The following is a 22773-nucleotide window of genomic DNA, read 5'->3' as shown; positions in this document are numbered from 1 at the left end:
TAATGCTGCTACCCTAAACCTTGAAATATAGAAATGGGTGACAAGTGAAAGGAAACAACTAACATTAGTATACATTAATACTCCATTACCATGAATTCTCCAAGTCGGAGGAACTCTACGGAAGGGATGAAAATTATACTTTCACAAGATAATGGTGGTGGAGTGCGTTGTGTTAACATGTAACTCCAAAATCTTAATTATTCTGTCTGTATTATTCAGTAAAACATTTAGTTATAGAGATATAGATATATAGATAGATATTTTATTAACAGTGAGCTGTTGGCCATTTTTCAGTCATAATCCTAAAGCTGTTCTGTTAGTCCTGCCCAGACAAGTGACATTGGGTTTGGTGCAGTGTATGAAATTTGTTTCTGGGAGAAAAGCCAAAATAAAAGCAGCCTGGTGCAACATTAGCCTGACACCCAGAGGAGAGGGCGGGGGTAAGTGCAGACGACAGTGCAGCTTTTTCTGTACATGAACCACACACAAAAAAATCTGACACCTCCAAAGTGTTTTGTTACAGTGCCACTCGTTAAGCACAAAGAGTCTCAATATGTGGTTCACAATTTTGACAAACAGCCCAGTAAGTTTATGAGAGACAATTTTACTGACCGTTCACTCGTCTGACTTGCTGAAAGAGTCAGATAGTTAGCTAATGTTTCTGTGTAAAGTTAGCTAACATTAGCTAGCTGACTTTAATCGGCCATACAGTGATCAACAGTTTCTGAATGCTAGCTAGCATGTTTTTAACTGGCAGAGTTAAAAATTCAAATTTAAACAAATTAATTTGGAGGCGTGTGTAAGTGTTATAAGATTAATTAGGTACTAATGAAGCTGTACTACTGGAGCCTTGTAACCGGTAAGTTAACGTTATTGTTTAATTTACGGGAGGAGGCAATTAGTTTGCTAACATTAGCTAGACCTAGATTAGCTAATTCAGCCGTGTTGACCTTTTGTGAGTCTGCAACAGCCCGGAATAAAGGTGGCCATTTTAGCTTGATCTTGTTTTTTGAAAGTTGCACTACAACATATTTTAAAACACTTTCGACTGTGTAACGTTATCCTATTTAGGATGAATCCAGGATGTATTAAATCTCCCTATTTGGGCGGCTTTAGCACAGGTGCACCTCTACTCTGGTCACTACGGTAACTCAGACCCCCCCCCCCGGTGCTCCTCCATTGCCGTCAGTACGGTATCTGAAAGCCGCAGTCATTCACTTGTGTTTATTCCTGAGCTCTGCTGCACCGCTGCTCCACTCTCTGCTCGGACTGATTTCACCTCATTATCTGCTGCCAAAGTTCGTGTTTCCTCCTGACTACCAGGTAGGGTGCTTACATTTTATTAAAGCTACAAAATATCTCCGTATCGCTTTATTCTAAGGCTTAGAATAAACATTTTATGAAAGTGCGCGTCGCCACTGTGATCTGTCGACTAGACAATAGTCCTGTATAAAAGTAAACTCAGTAATCTAATTTAGCAGCAGGGACCAGCTGTGTGTTTAAAGGCACCTTGCTGTAGTTTATATTATTTTTATTCCCCATACGTTTGCTGTAATAGTCTATTGGGAATTTGTTATTTTGCTGCGATTTTAGGCCTATAAAGCATCCTTTAAAACCGCATTACCTGACTGTAGCCCAGAGTTCCTCTGCATAAAGGTGATCATCGGGTGAAATCAGGAGAAGGACTCAAAAAACGAGGCTGCTGGGCCTGATTCCGGTTGGGGACAATAATCCGATTTTAGACGGAATTACTTGCCGAGCTGACTATAAAGAAGTCTGGGTTCATGCCGGATTTCGAGCACTTCAGATTTTCCTATTCGAGCATGAATCCGGTCCTGGGGGAGAGCGGCTTTCTGGTCCCGCAGCAGCACCACCACCAGATGACGGGCCAGACCGACTCCGCCATCCCGGAGCCTGGCTACTTCTTGGGGGACCACGGCGGGTTCGGGCCTGATGGGTTGTCCGGGCTGGACCTGGGCGCCCTGCCGCCGTCGGGCCTCGCCTACCTGCACCTGAGCAGCCCCCTGCACCGCGTGCCCCCGGCGGCCACGGCGCTGCGCAACGACCTGGGATCCAACATCAGCGTACTGAAGACTCTGAACCTGCGCTTCCGCTGTTTTTTGGCCAAAGTGCACGAGCTGGAGCGCAGGAACAAAGTGTTGGAGAAGCAGTTGCAGCAGGCTCTTGAGGATAGCTGCGGAGGGGATGGACACAAGAAGCCGCTGACCAAAGAGATAGGGGTCCAGACTGGATTTATTGGGCCAATTCCAGCCAGACCGGGCCTCATCCCGCTCCACAACGCCAACAACTCGGCCTACCTGCCCGGCGGCCTCCTCTCTCCAACCCTGAACCCTCCTCCGCTTTTTGACAACAAATACCTGCTGGGAAACAACCTCAACCCGATCACAGTCTCCACGGATTCAAACTCCAACCTCACCACGTCCGGTTTCTGCAGCCCGGCCCGGAGTCCCATCGACCCGTCCAAAACCTTCACAAACATCAATGAGAGAGACTCCTCTCACATCGGGACGAACACCAACAACATCCCCCCTCCTCCCCCGCGCTTCCTCCCCGGGACGATCTGGTCCTTCAACCACACCCGCAGGTTTGGTACCGGGAGGGAGTCGTGCGTCACCGGGCCCGGGGTCTCCTGGACGCACCCGGACGGTGTCGGGGTCCAGATCGACACCATCACACCTGAGATCAGGGCCCTGTACAACGTGCTGGCCAAAGTGAAGAGAGAAAGAGACGAGTACAAGAGAAGGTAAGGGCTGTTGACCTCGCCTCTCTTTAACATCATCACTTATAAAGCAGACATTTTCCAGCGGCTGGTTTCTGATACATTGTGAACAGTGATTTTGTGTTTCCTGCAGAGGTTTATTCTTGTCAGGGTGAGCAACTTTATGGTGGTCCGTGTTGCTGGCATTAATATTAATAGTAATATTTAGCCAAAAAATCTCTTTACACATGTCAGACAAAAGCTTTTAACAGCAATTTCTTTAGTTTTTTTTTATCAGTTTGTCCTGAATAGAAGTTTGCTTGAAATCATTAATTTAAAAAGCAGAATTTTGTAAAACAATAACGCAGTGTGACGATCACATTTTCACTCAAAGCCAATAAGACGATGATACTGAAATATTGACCGGCCCCTGGATGACCCACCACACACATTCAGAGACAGAAGAAACTACATATAAAAGAGTAATGAATTTACAAAAAAATCATAACAATAAAACAAGCAACAAAATAAACATCTCATGTCGGGCTGTGTCAGGGACTGTCACTGATATTTAATACATTGGATATGTAAAAGGAAACTGATACCATGCTGTATGTACTCAAATAAGTGTGAGGATTTAGTTTTTCCACAGGAAAAAGCAACAAACCAAAGTGTCAGATTGCATTATGATGATCATTGTATGAAGGTCATAATATTATAGAACAATAGAACAAAACTGTAGAAATGCAGACTTAAAAGATAAAAACATATGTTCAAGCCAACCCAGCTCCTTTCCAGGGAATGATATTTGGTTTGTAACACCAGTCAGACTAAGAAGTATTGACTTATATTGGACCTACAGTACCTGCATCCTAAACTAACAATGCACCAGTGATGCTGATCTCTTTAATGTGACGTAAATTATACATCATTCTTACTATCGGTGCATTTAAAGGGAAAGTTAGAGGAGGCTTAACCTTACATTCTTTATGGTAAACTAAATTAATGTTATGATGACCAAGATATTGATCCCACACAGGGAAATTCAAGTGTCACAGCAGGAAAAGGACGTACAAAAACATGCACACTATAGATAGGTAACCTAAAAAAACCATATACAGTATACTCAGTTGTTAGTTTATTAGGTAGCACACTTGGTAGTGGGGTGGGACATCGACTCTCAACAATACACTTTCATAGTTATCATGTACGTATGGTATGGTGTATGTAGTACCTTACTTATAGTAATTTTATTCTTCATGCTTCACATTGTATAGATGCTCAGAATGTACACTCATTTGCCCGTGAAAGTGTTTGAGAGCCGATGTCCCACTCCACCACCAAGCTTTAACTTCTGTTCCACGATGTATTATGGCACTGATGGTTTTTTTAATCGATCTCTCTGAAAAGCTGAAACATGATATTTTGTAGGGCTGAGCAATTTTTTTTTTTTTTTGAATTTGTCACCCCACAAGGATTTTGCCAGGCACTTAATGCAGAGGTAGCGATCGCTCTAATGTCTCGTCGTATTGGGTCTTTGAGGGCAATGTCATAAATCAATGAGCAGGACTACTTTATGGCAAGAATTGCTTTACAGGATTTTCTTTTTACATTACGTGACATTCGTTTGGCAGATGATTTTGTCCAAAGCAACTTACAATAAGTGCATTCAAACTCTACAAACAAGAGCTCAATGTCATAAAAAACTGGAAGTGCATTCCTTTTTCATTAATGTGAGAAGTACCTCGATTTGTCTGGTATTTAATTCACTAAATTAACCTGAAAACATAAATTCTCAGCTGTAAACAGCTACTCAATTGAACTTTGAGAACATCTATTGTAGGCTAAAATATTGATTAAAATAAATGAAATTTCTGTATGACGTCATGTAAAAAAATGATATTTAAACCTCTATTTTCTCTGTTAAGGATCTTACTCAGCATGCAGCATCTGTTTTGGTTTTTCAGCACTGACCAGTTTCACACTCGTACACTGACACACATTAACACACAGTCTCCCACTGCTGTTTTATGCTAAAAAGTACTGACCTCACTACTTTGTGCTTCAGCCTGCTGAGACAGGATGCCACTGCAGGACAAACCTCGATTGTCACATCGATTTCAGAACCAGCAGGGTGTTTTTACAGAACGGCAACGACTCACACTCTGACCTGTGTGCTGCTTTGCTTATCATTTCAATTTTAGTGCTGCACTAAACTATATTCAGGTTTTACATGTTTGAAAGCTATGAAAGTGAGCTTGAGATAGAAAAGGTTTACTCCAATGTGAGAGAGAGAGAGAGAGCATCCTGCTTCCTTAATGTGACTTCGTTGCAGGATGGAATGATTCATAAGTGCAAAACAATGGTACATCAATTATGGAGAGACAGGCAGTGTGGAGGGATGAGACATCAGAAACCTGTGATGATATTAATGTTTGTAGTTTTTATTTCACTTTGCAAAGACTCACAACACTGTAGAATTAAAATGTTCCTTTCTGTTTCCTATACCTTTTCTCCCCTTTGAAGAGCCAATTTAAGCTTGAAACGTACTTTTTCTAGATGTTCAAAGATAGCATTCTTTGAGTCTTGGAAGCAGAAATCACTGTACAATGTTTGGACAAGAAGGATGTGCATGTGTTTTTCACACCGTTGTAGTTTTTGTATCACAACATGAGGTCATCATAGCTGCAAAGTGGGAGGCTGATTTCCCGTTCATTTTTCTTCAGACGATGTTAAGTGACTGACAGTTGGAGCATTTCAAGGCTTGGCTGACGTAAAACTCTCCTTATTGACTCATCAGTACAAAAGATGAACAACTGTGTTAGTCCACTACAACTCCTGTGGTGCATTTCCGTAAGAAACATCCAATCAGAGAGCTTGATTCTGTGGCATGCTCTGCTATGGTGAGCTGACGTTAGAGTTTACATTTCATAGAAACCTCATTAAAAACATTTAACAGTATAAATCTGTAGCCAAGATTTTAGAAATACTGAGGACATCAGTCCAAAATACCAGACCGGAAACCAAAATGCTCTCTAATTTCTTTTTAACGTAATATTTAATTGGATTTTTTATGTTTTATTTGCTCAGTTAACTGTTGAGGTCTGCTGCTGAGGACATGACCCCAGTGATGGTAGTTAGGGCTGTGTTTCTATGTTGAGGAATAAAGAGGATATTAAAAGAAAAGTTTCAAATGGAAATTTGCAGTGGAGAAAAATACTTTCCAGCACCTGCAGCTTCTTCCATGTCTTCCAGTAAGGTTAATTTTACTGTGACTGTAAATGTTTGTCTGAAGGGAGGAAGTGTCTGGGGAAAAGTTTAACATCAGCTGCTGTTTTTCTCTACACTGCTGTCTCCCATCTTCCCCTCCTTTCACTCTTGGTCCTCTTCATTTTGTCTCTCTCTTTCTCCTTCTTTTCTTCCTCCCCCCCTTCTCCTCCTCCTCCTCCTCTTCCCAGCTGGGTTTTGTCCTGGTACCTGCAATGCAGCACTGGTCTGTGACCGCCAACAGTGATGTCACCCAGTCTGCCATCTCTCCTCTCTGTCTTCTCTCCATTTTATCTTTTACCCTCTGCCTCCTTCTCAGTGTCTCTCTTTTTATCTCTCTCTCTCTGCGTATCTACATATATCTCCTCACATTTCACCCTCTCCATCTATATTTTTTAAAATCCTCTCCATGTCTCTCTCTCCTCCCTCCTTCCCCCATCTTGTTCTCTAAATCTCTCTCTCTCTGTTTTCTGTTAAATCGTTTGCTGCTGTCCCTGTTGACTCCTCATCCATCTCTGCCCTTGTGCCTGCCTCGCTTCACCCCCCCCGTCCCATGTGAGCCTCTGCAGCGTCAGGCAGGCGCTGACATCATCATTAACGTCTTCATCCCTAAACCACACAACTCCAATAAACCCTCTTTGGATTTCTTTCTCTCTCTCTCTATTCTATTCAGTTCAATGAAGCTTTATCATCATGTTGTTTTGATCAGAATACATATTGCCAAAGCATACATTGCATAAATTGGCCAATAATATGTGGCCAAACAAACATTACATTATGATTCTTGAACATGTGATTCCAAAACGACATGCATTAATCTGCAGCTATAACATCGGCTCTGGGAAGGTTTCCCATCAGATGTTGGAAACTGGCTGCAGGGATCTGCTTCCATTCAGCCACAAGAGCATCAGTGCGGTCCAACACGGATGTTGGGTGATAAGGTCTGGCTCACAGTTCCAGTTCATCCGAAAGGTGTTGGATGGGGGTGATGTCCACACCAAACTGGGAAAACCATTCCTTTTATGGAGCTGACTTCGTGCACGCAGGCATTGTCATGTTTAACAGGAAAGGGACAAACACAAAAAGTTGGGAATACGCTATAGTATAAAATATTAAAATTAGGCTCTATGCTGTAGCATGAAGATTTCCCTTCACTGGATTAAGGAGTGTAGCCCAAACCAGGAACACCAGCCCTAGACCAAATGTGTGTCCACATACTTTTGTCCCTTTAGTGTTTATACACGCACTTGCATTGTCTCTACAGGCTTAAATCAGAATCTGAAATACTTTATTGATCCCCGAGGGGAAACTCTTTCGTAGCAGCTTACTATCACGTCAGTGCACACAGGAATAGAAGTACTAAGCAAATCAAAATATAATACACTATAATACAGCTAAGGAGCGTAGTTTAAATTACTCTTAAACAAAAGTTACTCAAGTTTTAAAGAAAAAGGAAAGCTAACAGTTGGAAAAAGTAAGACGACGAGACGGAGCAACGGCAACAGGCAGCATGCACGTTGGTGCTCTTTCACCTTACCAATATCACCTCATAATAGATGCACTTTGAGGTTGCAATGAGTCATTGTGTGTGTGTGTGTGTGTGTGTGTGTGTGTGATGAATAGAGTGAGAGTAGAAAACAGCATCACCTTGTATGTAGATACAAAGAGGCCACCCAGGTTGTTTGTTGTTTGCTACCACCCGGTTACTGTAGTGTTAATTTAGCCGATTAACTGCAGTTCCTGTACACTTGGCATCAGTCAAGTTGGAGAGGCTTGAATCTTGTTTGCGATACAGTACATATTCACACAATAGTGAATATTTAGTCATTTTGCTTTGTGGTCAGAGATGTGTTATTGTGTAATGGTGCAAGCAGGGATTATTTTTTTGAAATCTTTCGATTTGGTTATGTTCAGTTTTGAAAGTTGGCAGCAATATTAGAGAGTTTGATGAGAAGATTGATACCACTCTAATGTCTAAACACCAAATACAAAGCTAGAGCCAGGAGGCGATTATCCAAGATGAGCATAAAGAGTGACTACAGGGGGAAACGGCAAGCTCAATAAATACACCTATCAGCACCTCTAAAGCTCACAAATTAACAAGTTGTATGTTCTTTGGCTCTCTACTCCCTGTAAAACTACAACTTGTCGTTTTGTTTGGATATAGATTAAACAAAGTCCTGGCTAGCCTCTGTTCCACTAGCTTCTGCAACTTGGTGCATTATCTCATTCAGCATTTCTTTCATCTGCCTTTCTGATAAAATGAAGTGTGTTCCTGGGGTTTACTGTCCATATTAAGACAAATCCACTACAGCACTTGCTGTTAGAAATTGAAACTTTGGGAATTTAATAAAGTTAAACAACGATTACACACATTACACCTTCCATGAAAATGTACAAGTGCAGCAGTTTTTATAAAGAGGGCACATTAAATTTACGTCATAGCTCGTGAGTGCAGTGCAGCAGCCCGGTCTCCTTCTAGCGACAGGAAAAATCTCACATAAAACACAATGGCTAGTATAATTATGTGAATTTTGTTTTATTATTCAGATGGACACTTTTTACTCTTTTTTTAATTTTTTTTTATACGAGCTTTTGCATCATCCAGCAGTTATGCCATCATCAGTTATACAGATAAACCAGCTTGTCAAACATAATGACACTCAGCAGGCTCACTGCAGAGCCACGTGTTGAGACTGGCAAACAGATCAGAGCAACAAGGACATCAGCTCTCTCACTGTGACACTCTTTTCTCTGCTGTCTCTGTTTAGGTATTATCGATTGTCATATCTGCGTTTCTTTCTCTGGCTCTGCTCACTGCAGCTGAAATTATTTAGATTTTTATCCCCCTCAAATGTGGCACACATCTGATGTTTCAGTATAAATCGCAAAAAGCGTTATATGCATTAAGTGAAACGTGACTCTATGCAGACATGTAACCTATATGTGACTCGTACTTGAACACTCAAATTGGAAATTATCCCTGTTGACATGGAGGCAATTTGATCTGGGGTCATCCACCAGAGACATGATGTCATCATTTCAGTGCTACAGCAGCTCAGCTGAGCAGTGTTAGTGTGAAGGACAAAAATGGAAAGAAGCCAGAACAGCTGAGATCAGTTGGTGATGGTATTTAAGAAAGTGCATCAATTCAGTCATACATAAACAGCTGCAAAGCATTTTGAACAAGTGGGAGAAGCAACAGTTTGAGAGATCAAAAATAGTGTTTGCTATTCTTAGATGCTGTGCACGAGTAGGGCATAAAATGAACGTTTGGCCTGAGGGTGGCACCAGTGGAAAGATGTTGTTGGATGTTAAAGGGGATTTCCCAGTACAGTGGCCATTTTAGGACATTTCAGACTCAGCAGTCATGCTCAGCTCTACACTGTCAGACTTTGCTCAACTTGTATCAGCCTCAGCTGTACTCAGCTCTGAGCTGAATTCTAACGTTAGCATGCTACCATGCTAAGTCCAAGTCATTGTAAGTGTAGAATGCTAATGTTAGTGTAGTAACTGCACTTCCTGGGATGGTCTTTAAGCATTTTATTGCCACATATCTTCAGCTGCAACTGGAATCATGAAGAGACAAACATTTACAGGGTTGCTCCTGCATAAATGCTCCCTGCGCATATGTAACATCATGAGCAAGGTCACTACGTGCTCCACACTAGCAAACAAAAACTCAGCAGTACACGCTGGCATCGCAGCTACACGGCAGAGGAAACGAGGAAAAGTCAGGACATCACCAAAGTAGAGAGACACCAACTCGATACGCCAGATTGGTATCGGCACCGGTACTGACCTCATTTTGTGGATTGGGTATCGGCTCTAACATGACCGATCCATATTAAATTGTTTCTTTGTCAATATCATTATAAAATTCAGTGTTTTTTGCTATCAGTTACATTCATTCAGTTACGGCAAATCCGTTTTTAGTGCCACAGCAATCTTTGGCCTCATGTTGTCTTACATTAAAACAAGTTTCATGCAGGGAGGTATAGAGGTTTTAAATATTGGAGAAAGAGATCACTGGCATTGGATCGGTACTCAGTATAATCAGATACCCTGAGTCGAGCTATTGGTGTTAGTATCAAGAAAGAGAACTTTAGATAGGTGCATCCTAACACCAAAGTAATTAGGATTTAGTCTCTCTGGACCTGGAATGTATGAACCAAATGTCTTCGCAGTCCCATCAGTTGTTGCAGAGATATTTTACTCTGGACATTAATGTTGGAGTAACTGATCAATCGACAATTGCGTGCAGTCCTGCAGTGTAAGCTCAGCCTCGGTCTCTCTGTTTATTTATTTTCTCCATAGTGACTGACTGAGTGTTGCAGCGTGCTCTACATGCACACCGCATGGTCTCTCCTTATGTTAACACCTGCTGAGTAATACTAGTGGTGGTAGGAGGAGCCTTGATGCTGCACAGTGTAGGTCAGTCAGGTAACCATGGTGGGTTTTGCCTTAAAGCTGCAGAGAGGAAGATCAGGAAGCTGGACTTATCACTGACCTGAAAATTAGGCCACATTCATGAGGCCAAACTTTCAGTTGTCATTATCTGCTGAGATTGTAATTGTCTATGACAACTAAATTATTGTTGCAACTCTTATCGGTGTGAAGTCAGCTGAGAAATAAAAATACCAAAGATAACAAAGAGAAAAGATAAACAAGTTGAAATACCAGTAAAAATTAAAATATAGTCAAGTATAGCTTCATATTCACCTGTGTTACTGTGGGCAGGTGGTTATAGCTTTTAAAGCAGTAAATGTAATGATAAATGTCTGAATATTGTGCGATCATCTTAGTCTATTGTTATGCTTCAGAGGGATGATTTATCTGCATAATTCTCTGTATAATTACATTTCTACTTTCCATGTGTGTGTTTTGTAGATGGGAGGAAGAGTACACAGCCAGAATGGACCTGCAGGAGAAGGTGGCCGAACTGGAGGAGGTACAGTGACATTTAAAATGCTGCATTACCAGACTGCTCCACTTCAGAACTCCATTTAAAATCTTCTCTTTATTCTGAAATGTTGTTTTTTAAGATGCAATCAAAATGTAGTTCCTCCTCTTCTCTAGTTCTTCTGAACACATCTCAGCTCTTCTTCCTTTTAACATAAATGATCCAAAGGATGAAAAACGTGACTTTGTTACAGGTAGCAACAGGCTTTATGGGAAATGTCCGCTTTATTTTAAAGGGATAGTTTGGGTTTTTTGAAGTGGGGCTGTATGAGGTACTTATCGATAGTCAGTGTATTACCTACAGTAGATGGGTGTCGGTGCAAATCAGCTGTGCCGCCTGTAAAAGAAAAAATAATAATAAGTGCTGGATGAGACTACAATCAAAATTTTCTAAATATTTCTACACTTTTCTAAATATGGTGCGTGCTTGTGTTTTTCCGGGCTGTTCTAACAAACAAGTGAACATTGTAGGATATTGGCCTTCGACAACTAATTGCACTGACTATAGACATCAACACTCTACCGGTACGATTGAGAGAAATCTGCGTTTGCAGTGTTCATTTTTTTTGAAGAGGATTATGTTCAACCACGGCCACATAGACAAATGCTGAATTTCTTCATCGCTGTCATAATCACTCATTTTTATTTTCTTGTATTTGTTGTTTCAATAAACTGCTTGAACTATGCCCTAAACAGCTTATTTGCGAGCGGCGTAATACATTGCAGTGCGCTGCGAAGCAGCACGTATGCGTTCGAATGCTGAAGTCCTGCGGTTGAGAAACTGTAGTGCCAAAGGAAAGGGCTGTCTGCATCTACTGTAGGTAATACACTGACTATCGATAAGTACCTGATACAACCCCACTTCAAAAAACCCAAACTATCCCTTTAAAATACATCAAATGCTATGTGCAGAAAGTTGTATATAACAAGATAGAAGCCCTACACATCTGTAGCAAACTCATTAATTTTTATATTTTGATTAAAGGAAATCAGGAGTCTGATCTATAGCAGCACCTTCATAGATAGATATCATTTTCTGGAGATTGAAATATATGAACCCTCTGTCAAATTTGTAGTCGGAGTGCTTATCTAATCGATATGTTTAGGACATAACTCCATACTGTGTGTGTGCTTTTCAGGACCTGCAGGAGAGCGAGGTGTGTCAGGATGAGCTGGCTCTGAGGGTGAAGCAGCTAAAGGCCGAACTTGTTCTCTTTAAAGGACTCGTCAGCAACGTAAGTCTGCTCTGAACTATGTTTTTAAGTTTTATTTTTTAAGTAGGAACATTTTTTAAACTGACTTTCAGAGATTAAGAATTTCACAAAAAATTATTTTGATTCATAAAGTCATTTTTAAACCATTTAGTTTGTTTATTTTTTTTCATTTCTTTCATCGAATCAAATCTTTACACGCTCTCATTAGAGATAATTCAGGGTGTGCTGGCAGAATGCTTACTGTGTCTTTGGGATGTAGAAGAAAGGTGTGTGGTCATTGTGCACCATTACAGGTGATTGACAAGTTCATCAAGACTGTTCTCCATGGTTACAAATTGCTGGACATCTTGCTGAGTCATGACGGTAAACATAACTAAACAAAATAGGTTTAGAAAATAAGAATCCTTCCTATCTCTCCATCAGAACCTGTCAGATCTGGACAGTAAGATCCAGGAGAAGGCCATGACGGTGGACATGGATATCTGCCGCCGTATTGACATCACCGCCCGCCTCTGTGATGTCGCCCAGCAGAGGAACTGTGAAGACATGATTCAAATGTTCCAGGTATGTTCGTCGTGATGCATGTCCACAACAAAACATCCACCTTCACTTTAAATAAACTTCTCTCCTCCCAGCAGGTGGCCACGCCCCCCTCCACTCTAAGTGGCCGGGCCAGAAAACAGAGCGGGCAGTCGGCCAAGGGCGGGGACGGAGACGAACTGAGCATGTCTGAGGGCGAGGGAGGCGGGGCTAAAGATGAGGAGTCATGCAGCACTTCAGCCAGTCAGATCAATGAGCAGATGCAGAGGATGCTGAATCAGCTGTAGGTGTTTTAGCCAATAATGTTTAAACACAGTGACGTTAAACCATGTAGTTGACACGTGTGTGTGTGTGTTCAGGAGGGAGTGTGAGTTTGAGGATGACTGTGACAGTCTGGCCTGGGAGGAAACAGAGGAAACTCTTCTGCTCTGGGAAGATTTTCCTGGATACCCCCTGGGAGTGGAAACACAGGGAGAGGTGCATACACACACACACACACTTTCATATGTACAGTGTTAGTTAAATTTTAATGGATTAAATCGACATTTTTGGCAATTACTTCTTATAATAACCCGCAATGACAAAGCGAAAACACATTTTTAGAATTGTTTGCAAGTTTATTAAATATCTCTCATTAACATAAGTATTCTGACTCATTGCTATGGCACTGGCCCAAACTGAGTTTAGGTGAATCCTGTTTGCTTTGATTATCCTTGAGATATCTCTAGGATGTGATTGGAGAATGACAGACACTTAACCAGTATAAAGAGCAAAAACTAGTCATCTTTGAGTTACATGTACGGCTGCTAATAATGCTTATTTTCAATTAACTGATTAATGATTTAATCAATGAAAAAGAAATGTCTCGTTTTGTCTGACAAAGAATCCAAAAGATATTCAGTTTAGAATGATGATGATATAAAAACAGCAAATCCTCATATTGAGAACCTTAGACCAGCGTGTTTGGCATTTCTCCTTGATAAATGACTTGCATTTCAAGCATCTTAGTACAGATTTAAAGCAGCAAGCCAATGCCAAAATGTGTACTCATAACTTAAATGTGTGTGCGCATGTGTTACTTCAGTGCCACACACACAGATTTCTGCTTTGAATCTGTGCGTAAATGTTCACAAAAGTGCTTCTTTTTTCTCTCAGTCTTTGTGTAACTTCAGTTGTCTCACAATTTATATAATGTGTGCACAAATTTTGTACAACTACTAATCTTTTCAACACATTCACAAACTTGAATTTCTTATGCAGATTTGTCAGGTTTACAAATGGTGATTTCACAAGCCCAAAATCTTATTGGCCCTTTTTGAAGCCCATACAACTTAGGACTTGTTGTTTCATGTGCCCTTGTCAGCAACATATAGTAGCTTTCTGGCTGCCTTCTGTGCCATAACCCTGTGGGATCTAGTGACTAGTGTTATTCTTCAGTGAATGTAAAAGCTTTAAAAAAAATACAGGATACATGTTAAAATACTCAGTTTGATAAAACTGCAATTTAAAGTAGTAGAACAGACAATTTTGTAAATAGGAAATTGTTACTCCCAAATATCTAAACTTGCATTTTAAAAAACAACAAATAGCCTTCAAAATGTGAGCACTGTATAATAGAGAAGCACCCAGGCTGCAGCGTCCCCATCCAGCTCCGTACAGATCTATTTTCCCACCGTCAGAGAAGCCACCGGTGTTTCCTGTCGGGGGCAGTTTTACTTTGTCCCACTTAGCTCGTCCACCAGGTCAAGTCAGCTGTTTTAGGCTGTTATGATATTTAACTGCAGCAGGATGATGTTTTTGAGTTCAGTGCGATGGCGCAGACGGCTGGAGTCTGTCCTGACGACCTGTAAGCTGTTTTTAACTAAATAAGCCAGAGAGCCTAACAACCTGCTTAGTGAAGAAAGACGCCGCTAGAAAACCACATCAGATTAAAATACCTTTACCCACCCATGGGTGCACTCACACAGTTTTTTGTTACTTATTTTGGCTGCTCAGACCTCAATCTCTTTCTGTGTGGACAAACTGTACTTGACTGACACCTCCCTCACTTTTTTTTAAATTGCACTGCAAGCTTGTATCCAAATTCTTATTATTATAAGTGCCAGGAAAAGTCAATTGTTTAAGTCATTCATGAAGGAAAAATGCCAAACACTCCCTGTATCCAGCTGCAGCAGCAGGAGGAGTCCATTGAGGAGGTGATTAAAGACACAGAGTCTCTGTTCAAATCCAGAGAGAAGGAATACCAGGAAACCATCGAACAGATAGAGGTGAGTCTGTTTTTCTGTATTGTATTTATTACTATGGGGACAATCATGTATTCAGTCACATTGTGAGGACTCGCCACCCATACAGGGTCAAAAAACTGGTTCCCAAGAGGTATTTATAGCTGTGAAAGTAGTAATAGAGTTGTTAAGTGGGAGGGTGTTACTCAACAGAAACACGAGTCTCCCAGATGATGTAACAATCCTATAGGTTTACATTATGGCCACTAGTTTTAATTATTTCAACTATGTTTCTGAGAAATCATGTTTTGTGCCTAATTTTGGCATAGCAGACCAGCAGTTCTTAATCTTTTGTATGGATGATGTAGACGGGCTCCAACTGTGAGTCACGTAACATTGTCTATGGGAAAAATGAATGGGACTTTTACTTCTGGAACCAGGGGCGGCCAAAATATCTCCTCCCACTTCCCAACTCTAAAGTTAGTATTAATGGATTTGTGTTTTCTGTCCTGGTCAGCTGGAACTGGCCACAGCCAAGAGCGACATGAACCGTCACCTGCACGAGTACATGGAGATGTGTTCGATGAAAAGAGGGCTGGACGTCCAGATGGAGACCTGCAGGAGACTCATCACACAGAGCGGAGACAGGTAACACACACAAGTATGAATGATTAAAAACAGTTGCAAGTTATTAGGTGCACTTAGCTAATACAGAGGCAGTATAATCCGACAGCCCTGCAATACATTCTACCTCAATGTTTTAGAGATGTGTTGAGGCAGCAGTTTGTGCTGCTGAACTGTATTACAGAAAAATGTGTAATATTTTCCTCACCTTCTACCCCTGATATCAATGGGGTGGACAAAATAAAGAACACCTCTCAGTTTCACTCTATACAATTCAACAGCTCCAGAAAAATAACCATAACCATTTTCAGTTAGGATTTATTGCAGGGTTGTTTTGTACTTTTCAAAAATTTGTTTTACAGGTACAAAAAAAGATAAGTAGTAAGTACATAATAAATAACTTAAAAGGATAGTGTCTGCTTTTTTCAAGGCAGACATTTTGACTTGTCATAGCAGGACAAGCACAGGTGTAATTAATACATTAATGATGGCTGCATTCCATGTTCCTAACCAAGGCTTTGCTTACTGGGACACTTTAATGGAATCAGTTACACCTGTGCTTTTCCTGCTATGACAAGTCAAAAGGTCTGCTGTGAAAAAGGTCTATTGGTCGCTGTAACCGTCCCTTCATTTCTTACAGTGTAGTCGTGCTGACAGAAAATCCTTCTTCATCAGGCTACAAACACTAAGAGATGGGGGTCAAGGCTAGCCCCAGTGTATTACCATTATTACATTCGAGTCACAGAGCTAAGCATCTGGTTTTTTTTTTTTACTGAAATGTAAATCTCTGAAAAACCCAGAAGATTGTTTAAGGTATTTCCAAAATCTTTAAAGACTCTTTCTGGCCATCTGAGTAAAAAATATTTGAACATATTTCCCCAAGTTGTGACTATTTTTTAATCCAAACAAAAATAGCTGCTGGAAGTGATCTCCTTGCTCATTTTGCAGAGCAGAAAAATATAAGACATGCATAGACAAAAAAAGAAGTGATTTACATCCTGGCTCCTTGTACAAATAGATACTTAATGTCTGGCGACCATCTTTTTGGATTAGGAAACAGTTGCAACTTGGTAAATGGTCTTTTAGAAATGCATTCAAAGTTAATTCTTGTTTTAGTAGCTGTTCTAGAGCTTTTGATCATATCACACTATCTTCCTCAGCAGATGGAGTTGGCTAGTTCAATTATAGATGTTAATATCTAATTTTCTGAGCACTTTAAAGTTTTTGTCCATGTTAAGATTGAAAGTTAATTATTGACCTTTGGAACAGAACGACATCTGAATTGAAAGCTCCAGAACAGCTACTGGACGAACCTTGTGGTGAGAATGTTTTGCCTACAGAGTAAATGTTAAATCTGGCTTTTAAAGATCACCAGGGATTCATCTTTCAGGAAAACATGCTTAGTGCTGTGGCTAGGTCTGCCTGTGGATTAAAATGAAATGTCAAGGCCACAGAACCACTGCAGCAGACAGTGTGACAACATTAATCTCATTTTTCCTCCGTCAACAGGAAGTCCACCTCACCCATCACACTGACGGTAGACGAGTCAGACAGCGAGGAGAGGAAAGCGCCAGCTCTCTCTGCTGACTGTGAGCCCAACGATTCTTACTGCGCTGCCATCCCTCCTCTGACCTGGAGGAAACCCTAACACACACTGCTGGTACTCCACCAATGCTCCGCTCCTCCTGTAATACCATTTGAGAGCTAATCAAGCTGTGCAGAACTTATTTTAAAACCAGCAGATGAATTAGAGCAAAAGGTTGACTTAAAGCCGTTTCTTGTGGCAGAAAAGTTACACCAACGTCCTTACAAAACCATAATTTGCTTGCAAAGCTGTAAGCTTCATTTAAAGTGCTTCACTTGATGGGTCACTGTCGCCCTCCTGTGGTTATCAGCTGCACCTCAGTGAAGGCCAAGCAGAACAAAATGGCATTTTAAAAAAACATTCACTGATTCTATTTTCCTGTGAGGAGATGAAAAGGACACATTTTATTTTGCACACTGACCTGTTTAGTGCAGGAGCCAATTATATTTGCACAGTTTCTGTAATAATGCCTTTCAGCTGCAGGTTTGAACAGAGACGCAATAATGCACAAAGAAATAGTTTGCACATAACTGTTCATTGAAGTGGTTAAGAGTTATCATGTGTGAACAGTTTTACGAATTCATTTCCACTTATTATAATGAAATGCTATTTTTTAATTCCAGATTTTTTTGTAAACCTGTCATGTGCATCAGCTGTCAAATGTTGCAAATATAGCAGAAGTTTAATTCCTAAAATATGAATTATCATTTTCTAGGGTTATACTCTAGGTTACAGTAACTATCAAAGCCCAACTTGCCTTAAACTGATATCCATCATTTGAGAAATATGACGACACCTGTGAACATTGAATCAGCTTGAAAGTGAGTCAAGAGAACTGTCCTGAAAATGCATCTTTAAGAGTTTAATCTTGCAGTTTTCTTTTTGTTTGCCACAGTACGAAAAAGGAAACGCATTATTAATTATTTTAAAAAGTAGATATTTGGGGACACTAAACAACACTCAGGGCTGTAGCCACCATTGAGGACAATACTTTAACGTCCTCAATATTGTTTTCAGGGAATTTGGGATTTTAACAACTTAAGTTAGACTAATTACACACAGTGGGTTTTTAAAAGGGTGATTGCGTTATAAAATCTTTAATTCAAAATAAAGTGGTGGGATTTAATATTTTTCCATCAGAATTGTATTTCTGGTCGTGGAAATTCTCTGAAGCATCATTTAGAGCAGCAGTTCCCAATCTGGGGCTTTGGAAACCCTCCAAGGGGGGTCACAAGATGACGAACTTTTTTTTTTTTTTTTAACTTTTCTGTTATCTTTGTTCTTTTCTTGTGAAATACCAGTTATTCCTCGTCAGGCCACTACAAATTACTCAACCTAAACAGTCAGAGGCTAAAATCCCTCTGTGGTTGAACTGCTCACAGCTCAGACACGTGGCTTCATTTTAAGGAGTCAAAAGCCAAAAAATGTTGGTAGATAAAATTGGGAGAAATTATAACTGAATAATTAAATTGTGAAAATGTTATAATTTACAGAGATACATTTTTTTGGTGTCTTGGGGTTGCACTGGAGGTGCAGGTATAGTTATTTGTATTTTTTTAAATCCTGGCTACGACCTGACCACACTGTCCATATTGTAGTTAACACAGGCTAGTTTTTTTTTTTTTGGGGATTTTCTGTTTTACATTTGACAGATGAGAATCAGAATTTAAACGCAAAGCTTATACAGGTGAAAGACAATGTTACTGCAAATCTGTGAAATTTAATTGTTTATCGTTTGGCTTGTAAATATTAGACCTGTATAAAAGGACAAATGTAACTAATGACTATTTTCTATACAATGTCAAATAAAAGGTTAAAAAAAATCTGCAAATTGCTTCAGTCAAAAGCCAAAGATCTTCAGTTTACTACCACAGAAGACTAAAACAAGCAAACAGTCATATTTGGGGCATTTTTCCTTTAAAAAATGACAATTAATTGATTATCAAGTTCTTGAGAGATCAACTTATGATTTAAGTCTGTTTAGTTTTGAGAACTTCTCACCGCTGAGGTGGATTTTCCCCCTAAATTTAAAGGGAAGGTGTTGTATTTATCACAAGCCTTCCCGTTTCCACCTGCTAATCAATGCTAATGAAAAAAATAAACCGATGGATTATGAAATCATTACTCTCAAAGTACCATGTGACACATTTCATACATTTCTCCTGTAAAAAAAAGAAAAGAAATGGGTGACAGATATGTTTGAAAGAACTTGTCTGATTTTGAGACAGTGTAGTCAGGCATTTAATTTTTTTCTTTAACAAAAGTGAAAACCTATTTTAAGAAATATTTGTCCTCAAATGTACAGTTTGTAAAGGCTAAATGTTGTATCTATTGTACATAACAAGGCTGTATATAATGCTCTGCTATCTAATGCTGTAAGCTTCGTGTTCTTATGATGTAAATTTAGCTGAGACAAATGCAATTTAATATTTTATTTATACCATTCTGTTAGTTTTAGCATTGCTATCAGTTGAATTAGGCGTCTTAGTAGTACAGATGGCATCAGTATAATTTAAGAAGGGTTGTCTTTCTGTAGTTGTTTCAGAGCAAACACACCTGCAGCATTGATTAAAAGTATATGAAGTGAAGTGAATTAACTTTTTAGTTTCCTGTTTAACGACATGGATGTACATATTTGGGGGAAAGAAGCCATTTTACAGGAGGTGTATATAATCAGAAAAAAATCATTTTTACTTTGTTGACATGATTCAATGAATGTGTCACAGTTCACCTCTCCACACACATCTTTGATTAAATGAAAGTCTGCTTTAGTAAATAACCTGCCATGTTCATCACAGAAAACAGATTCATGAAAGGAACTTTTAGTTTTAGCCCTGTAGTTGTTCACTGAGCGCATTTCTAATTGCATCAAAAACCTGAAAATGCTTGTTTCCATATATTATACTGTTATTTTACACTTTTTACAGATAAATTGTTCCTTTTAATGTCAAGGAGAAACAAAACAACGCTACTGCAAGTGTACAATATACTTAAAAGCAAAGTAGACAAGCATCACTCACCTCATGAAACTGTGTGCAGATGCTGCTTTCACGGAACTGTTGAGATCTATATTATCAGAATGTAAATAGCATCTGTGGAGAGAAAACAGAAATAAATCAAGTGTGAGAGGAAGGAAAATGACTTAAAGACCTCATGAAACAGAAATTAGAGTGTGTGGCTGATTAAACAGGAAATATGGACGGAAAATAGACAGCAGCTGAACACTGTAACGGCTGTCAGCATGCGCCTGAGCAAGGCACTATTTATCTGAACAACCAGACTGTAGGCTAGTCTGTTTTGGTGCAGATATTTTGTATGAGCCAGGGTTGACTTCTCCATCACTTCACGTGTAAAAACAACTCATTATTGTTTTCACGAGGTCTTTAACGTTTTGTTTTTTTTCCAGTCACCGTGTGCCGAGCTGAATGTTTGATCAATTTACTGAAAATGTACTGAAAAATGAAAAGTTGCACAGAATAAACACATTGAAAGAGTCTCTGTTGTGAGAGTTTGTTGTTGACTGTGGCAGAAAGTAACTAAGTACATTTTTTCTTACTATATTTCCACTGAATTGGCTACTTTATACTTCCACGAATTTTTAAAAGGAAATATTGTACATTTTATTGCACAACATTTGACAGTAACTGCAACATTTTACATGGTAAATGTAGATGGGATATGATGCATAAAGCGGTGAAGTACTCAGATCCTTTACTTAAGTAAAAGCAAAACCACACTGTTGAATCACTCAATTAAAAGCTTATGCATTAAAAATGTATTGTTAATAGAAGTAAGTAAAAGAAATGGCCGCTGTGAGTGTTGTTATTTTATACAGTGGTGGAAAGTAAATGAGTAAATTTACGCCACTACAAGAGCTCTTTAGTTTACAGGTTAAGATTTTACAAACAAAACACTTGATGATCTTATAAATTATGATGCATTTATTATAGATTCAACTATCCGACAACAAATAAAAAAAGTTAAAACTACCTCCACCAGCTACAACAGTAAAATACAGCTTACACACGAATGCATCAGAAATAATAATGCAATAATATAGCTACGTTGTGAGTGTTAGTAACCTGGACAGGAGCCATTTTCTCCATAATGAGTACTTTTACTTTGGATATTTTAAGTGCATTTCGCTCATTAATACTTGCATACTTTTACTTGTAATAGAGTATTTGATAGTAGATACTTGTTAGTACATACGGTCACTGTTGGTTTTGGTCTTTTCACGGGATTTGTCGACAAAATTAAAATATTCTACTTGTACTTGAGATATGATGCATTACTACACATTAAGCAACCTAAAATGATACAGTACTGTAGTACTAGTACAGTGGTGGAAAGTAACAAAGTGCATTTACTCAAGTACTATACTTAAGTACAATTTAGAGGTACTTTTACTTTGAGTATTTCCATTTTCAGCTACTTTATACTACATTTCAAGGGACACAAGGGAAATATTTGAAATATGTTTTGCAGATTCTGATTATTAATACAAATAAATTCAAAAATACAAGATTAAGATTAAGGTATATAAAGTAGTTAGAATTAGCTCCACCTTTACCAGCTGCAACATTTAAATGATGCATGCACATTAATGCATCACTAATTATAATCCAACAATAAAATGTCTATTATTCTGAAATAGACCATTCTGCATAATGAGTACTTTTACTTTCAATACTTTAAGTATATTTTTTGATGCAAATACTTCTGTAGTTTTAAAAACTGGAATGCAGGACTTTTACTTGTAACAGTATTTCTACACGGTAGTATTGCTTTATGTGAAAGTTCTGAGTATTTCTTCCACCACTGCTAGTTCAGTTATTTGTGTAATCATTTGATACATTTTAGTAATACTAGTACTGCTGCAAAATATTTAGTAAGTTTAACAGGAATACAGTTATTTATTGATCAGATACACCAACTACTAGAATATATTTCAGCAGCTTTGATTCGTCTCATTAGTTTCAGATGAGTCTTCTTGCTCCTGTAATGATTTAATATGAACTGCCTTCTGTTCAGACTGTTTTGTTGGCTGAACAGGACACAAGGGGGGTCCAAAGCAGCAAAACAAACCACTTCAAATCAACGAAGAGGAACAAACACCGAACAGCAGAAGAAGAAAGCGCTGCTGAGGGAAAACAGCCGCGCTGCTTCAGCACATTAAACACTGAGCGCTCGCAAAACCACAGCTGGCTGTGTGTACATGGAGACCGACCGACGAATACTCTGCTGTGTGTTTAAATGGACGACTGCACGACATTTATCTGACAGCTTTAGTTACTACTTCTCACGCAAAACATTTGATCAGTTTATAAAATATGATGTATTTCATAGATTAAAATATCCTATAGTATATAAAGTAGTTAAATTTGCTCCGCCTTAACCTGCCACAGCATTAAAATGCTACTTACATGTTAATGCATCAATAATAATCAAACAAACAACAATAATAATAATAATACTAATAAAGGCAGCATTTTTAATTTTGATACTTTAAGTAGATTTTGTTGCTGATAAGATTTCTGTACTTTTAATTAAAGACACATTAAAATCAGCTTTTACTTGTAACGGAGAACTTCTGTAGTGTAGTATTGCTACTTTCACTTAAGTAAATAATCGGAATAC

The 22773-nt window shown here is 39.2% G+C and overlaps 1 protein-coding gene and 1 long non-coding RNA gene across 6 annotated transcripts; one reads left to right on the top strand and one right to left on the bottom strand.

Annotated features, from left to right (window-relative positions):
* The first annotated feature begins 8 nt into the window (after window positions 1-8).
* On the top strand, window positions 9-20627 carry iffo1a (intermediate filament family orphan 1a). Of its 4 annotated transcripts, none has more exons than XM_044171958.1 (10): window positions 9-859; window positions 1594-2764; window positions 10877-10937; window positions 12088-12183; window positions 12586-12726; window positions 12798-12985; window positions 13062-13179; window positions 14868-14969; window positions 15442-15572; window positions 17058-20627. In XM_044171958.1, exons 2-10 carry the CDS (start codon window positions 1785-1787, stop codon window positions 17194-17196), a joined length of 1956 nt encoding a protein of 651 aa, XP_044027893.1. In that variant the 5' UTR covers window positions 9-859; window positions 1594-1784; the 3' UTR covers window positions 17197-20627. The 4 variants fall into 4 exon arrangements, with proteins under 4 accessions (XP_044027893.1, XP_044027894.1, XP_044027892.1 ...); XM_044171959.1 differs by having other exon boundaries at window positions 9-1323; window positions 1635-2764; XM_044171957.1 differs by having other exon boundaries at window positions 9-1323.
* On the bottom strand, window positions 13211-21537 carry LOC122864494. Of its 2 annotated transcripts, XR_006375234.1 has the most exons (3): window positions 20154-20276; window positions 17072-17233; window positions 13211-15539 (listed from the first exon to the last, which is right to left on the bottom strand). It is a non-coding gene; the product is annotated as an uncharacterized LOC122864494 (long non-coding RNA). The 2 variants fall into 2 exon arrangements; XR_006375233.1 differs by lacking the exon at window positions 13211-15539 and having other exon boundaries at window positions 15896-17233; window positions 20154-21537.
* Between the last annotated feature and the right edge of the window lie 1236 nt (window positions 21538-22773).

Source organism: Siniperca chuatsi, linkage group LG17, assembly GCF_020085105.1.
Source record: "Siniperca chuatsi isolate FFG_IHB_CAS linkage group LG17, ASM2008510v1, whole genome shotgun sequence".
NCBI classification, from domain to species: domain Eukaryota; kingdom Metazoa; phylum Chordata; class Actinopteri; order Centrarchiformes; family Sinipercidae; genus Siniperca; species Siniperca chuatsi.
This window is presented reverse-complemented; position numbering and strand designations above follow the sequence as displayed.

What these genes read in the sequence shown, in the direction of transcription:
- iffo1a (XM_044171958.1), top strand. Translation starts at nt 1,785, where the DNA reads ATGCCGGATTTCGAGCACTTCAGATTTTCCTATTCGAGCATGAATCCG. An exon ending in AGAGACGAGTACAAGAGAAG is followed by an intron (nt 2,765 to 10,876) that starts GTAAGGGCTGTT and finishes TGTGTTTTGTAG; the next exon opens with ATGGGAGGAAGAGTACACAG. An exon ending in CAGAGGATGCTGAATCAGCT is followed by an intron (nt 12,986 to 13,061) that starts GTAGGTGTTTTA and finishes GTGTGTGTTCAG; the next exon opens with GAGGGAGTGTGAGTTTGAGG.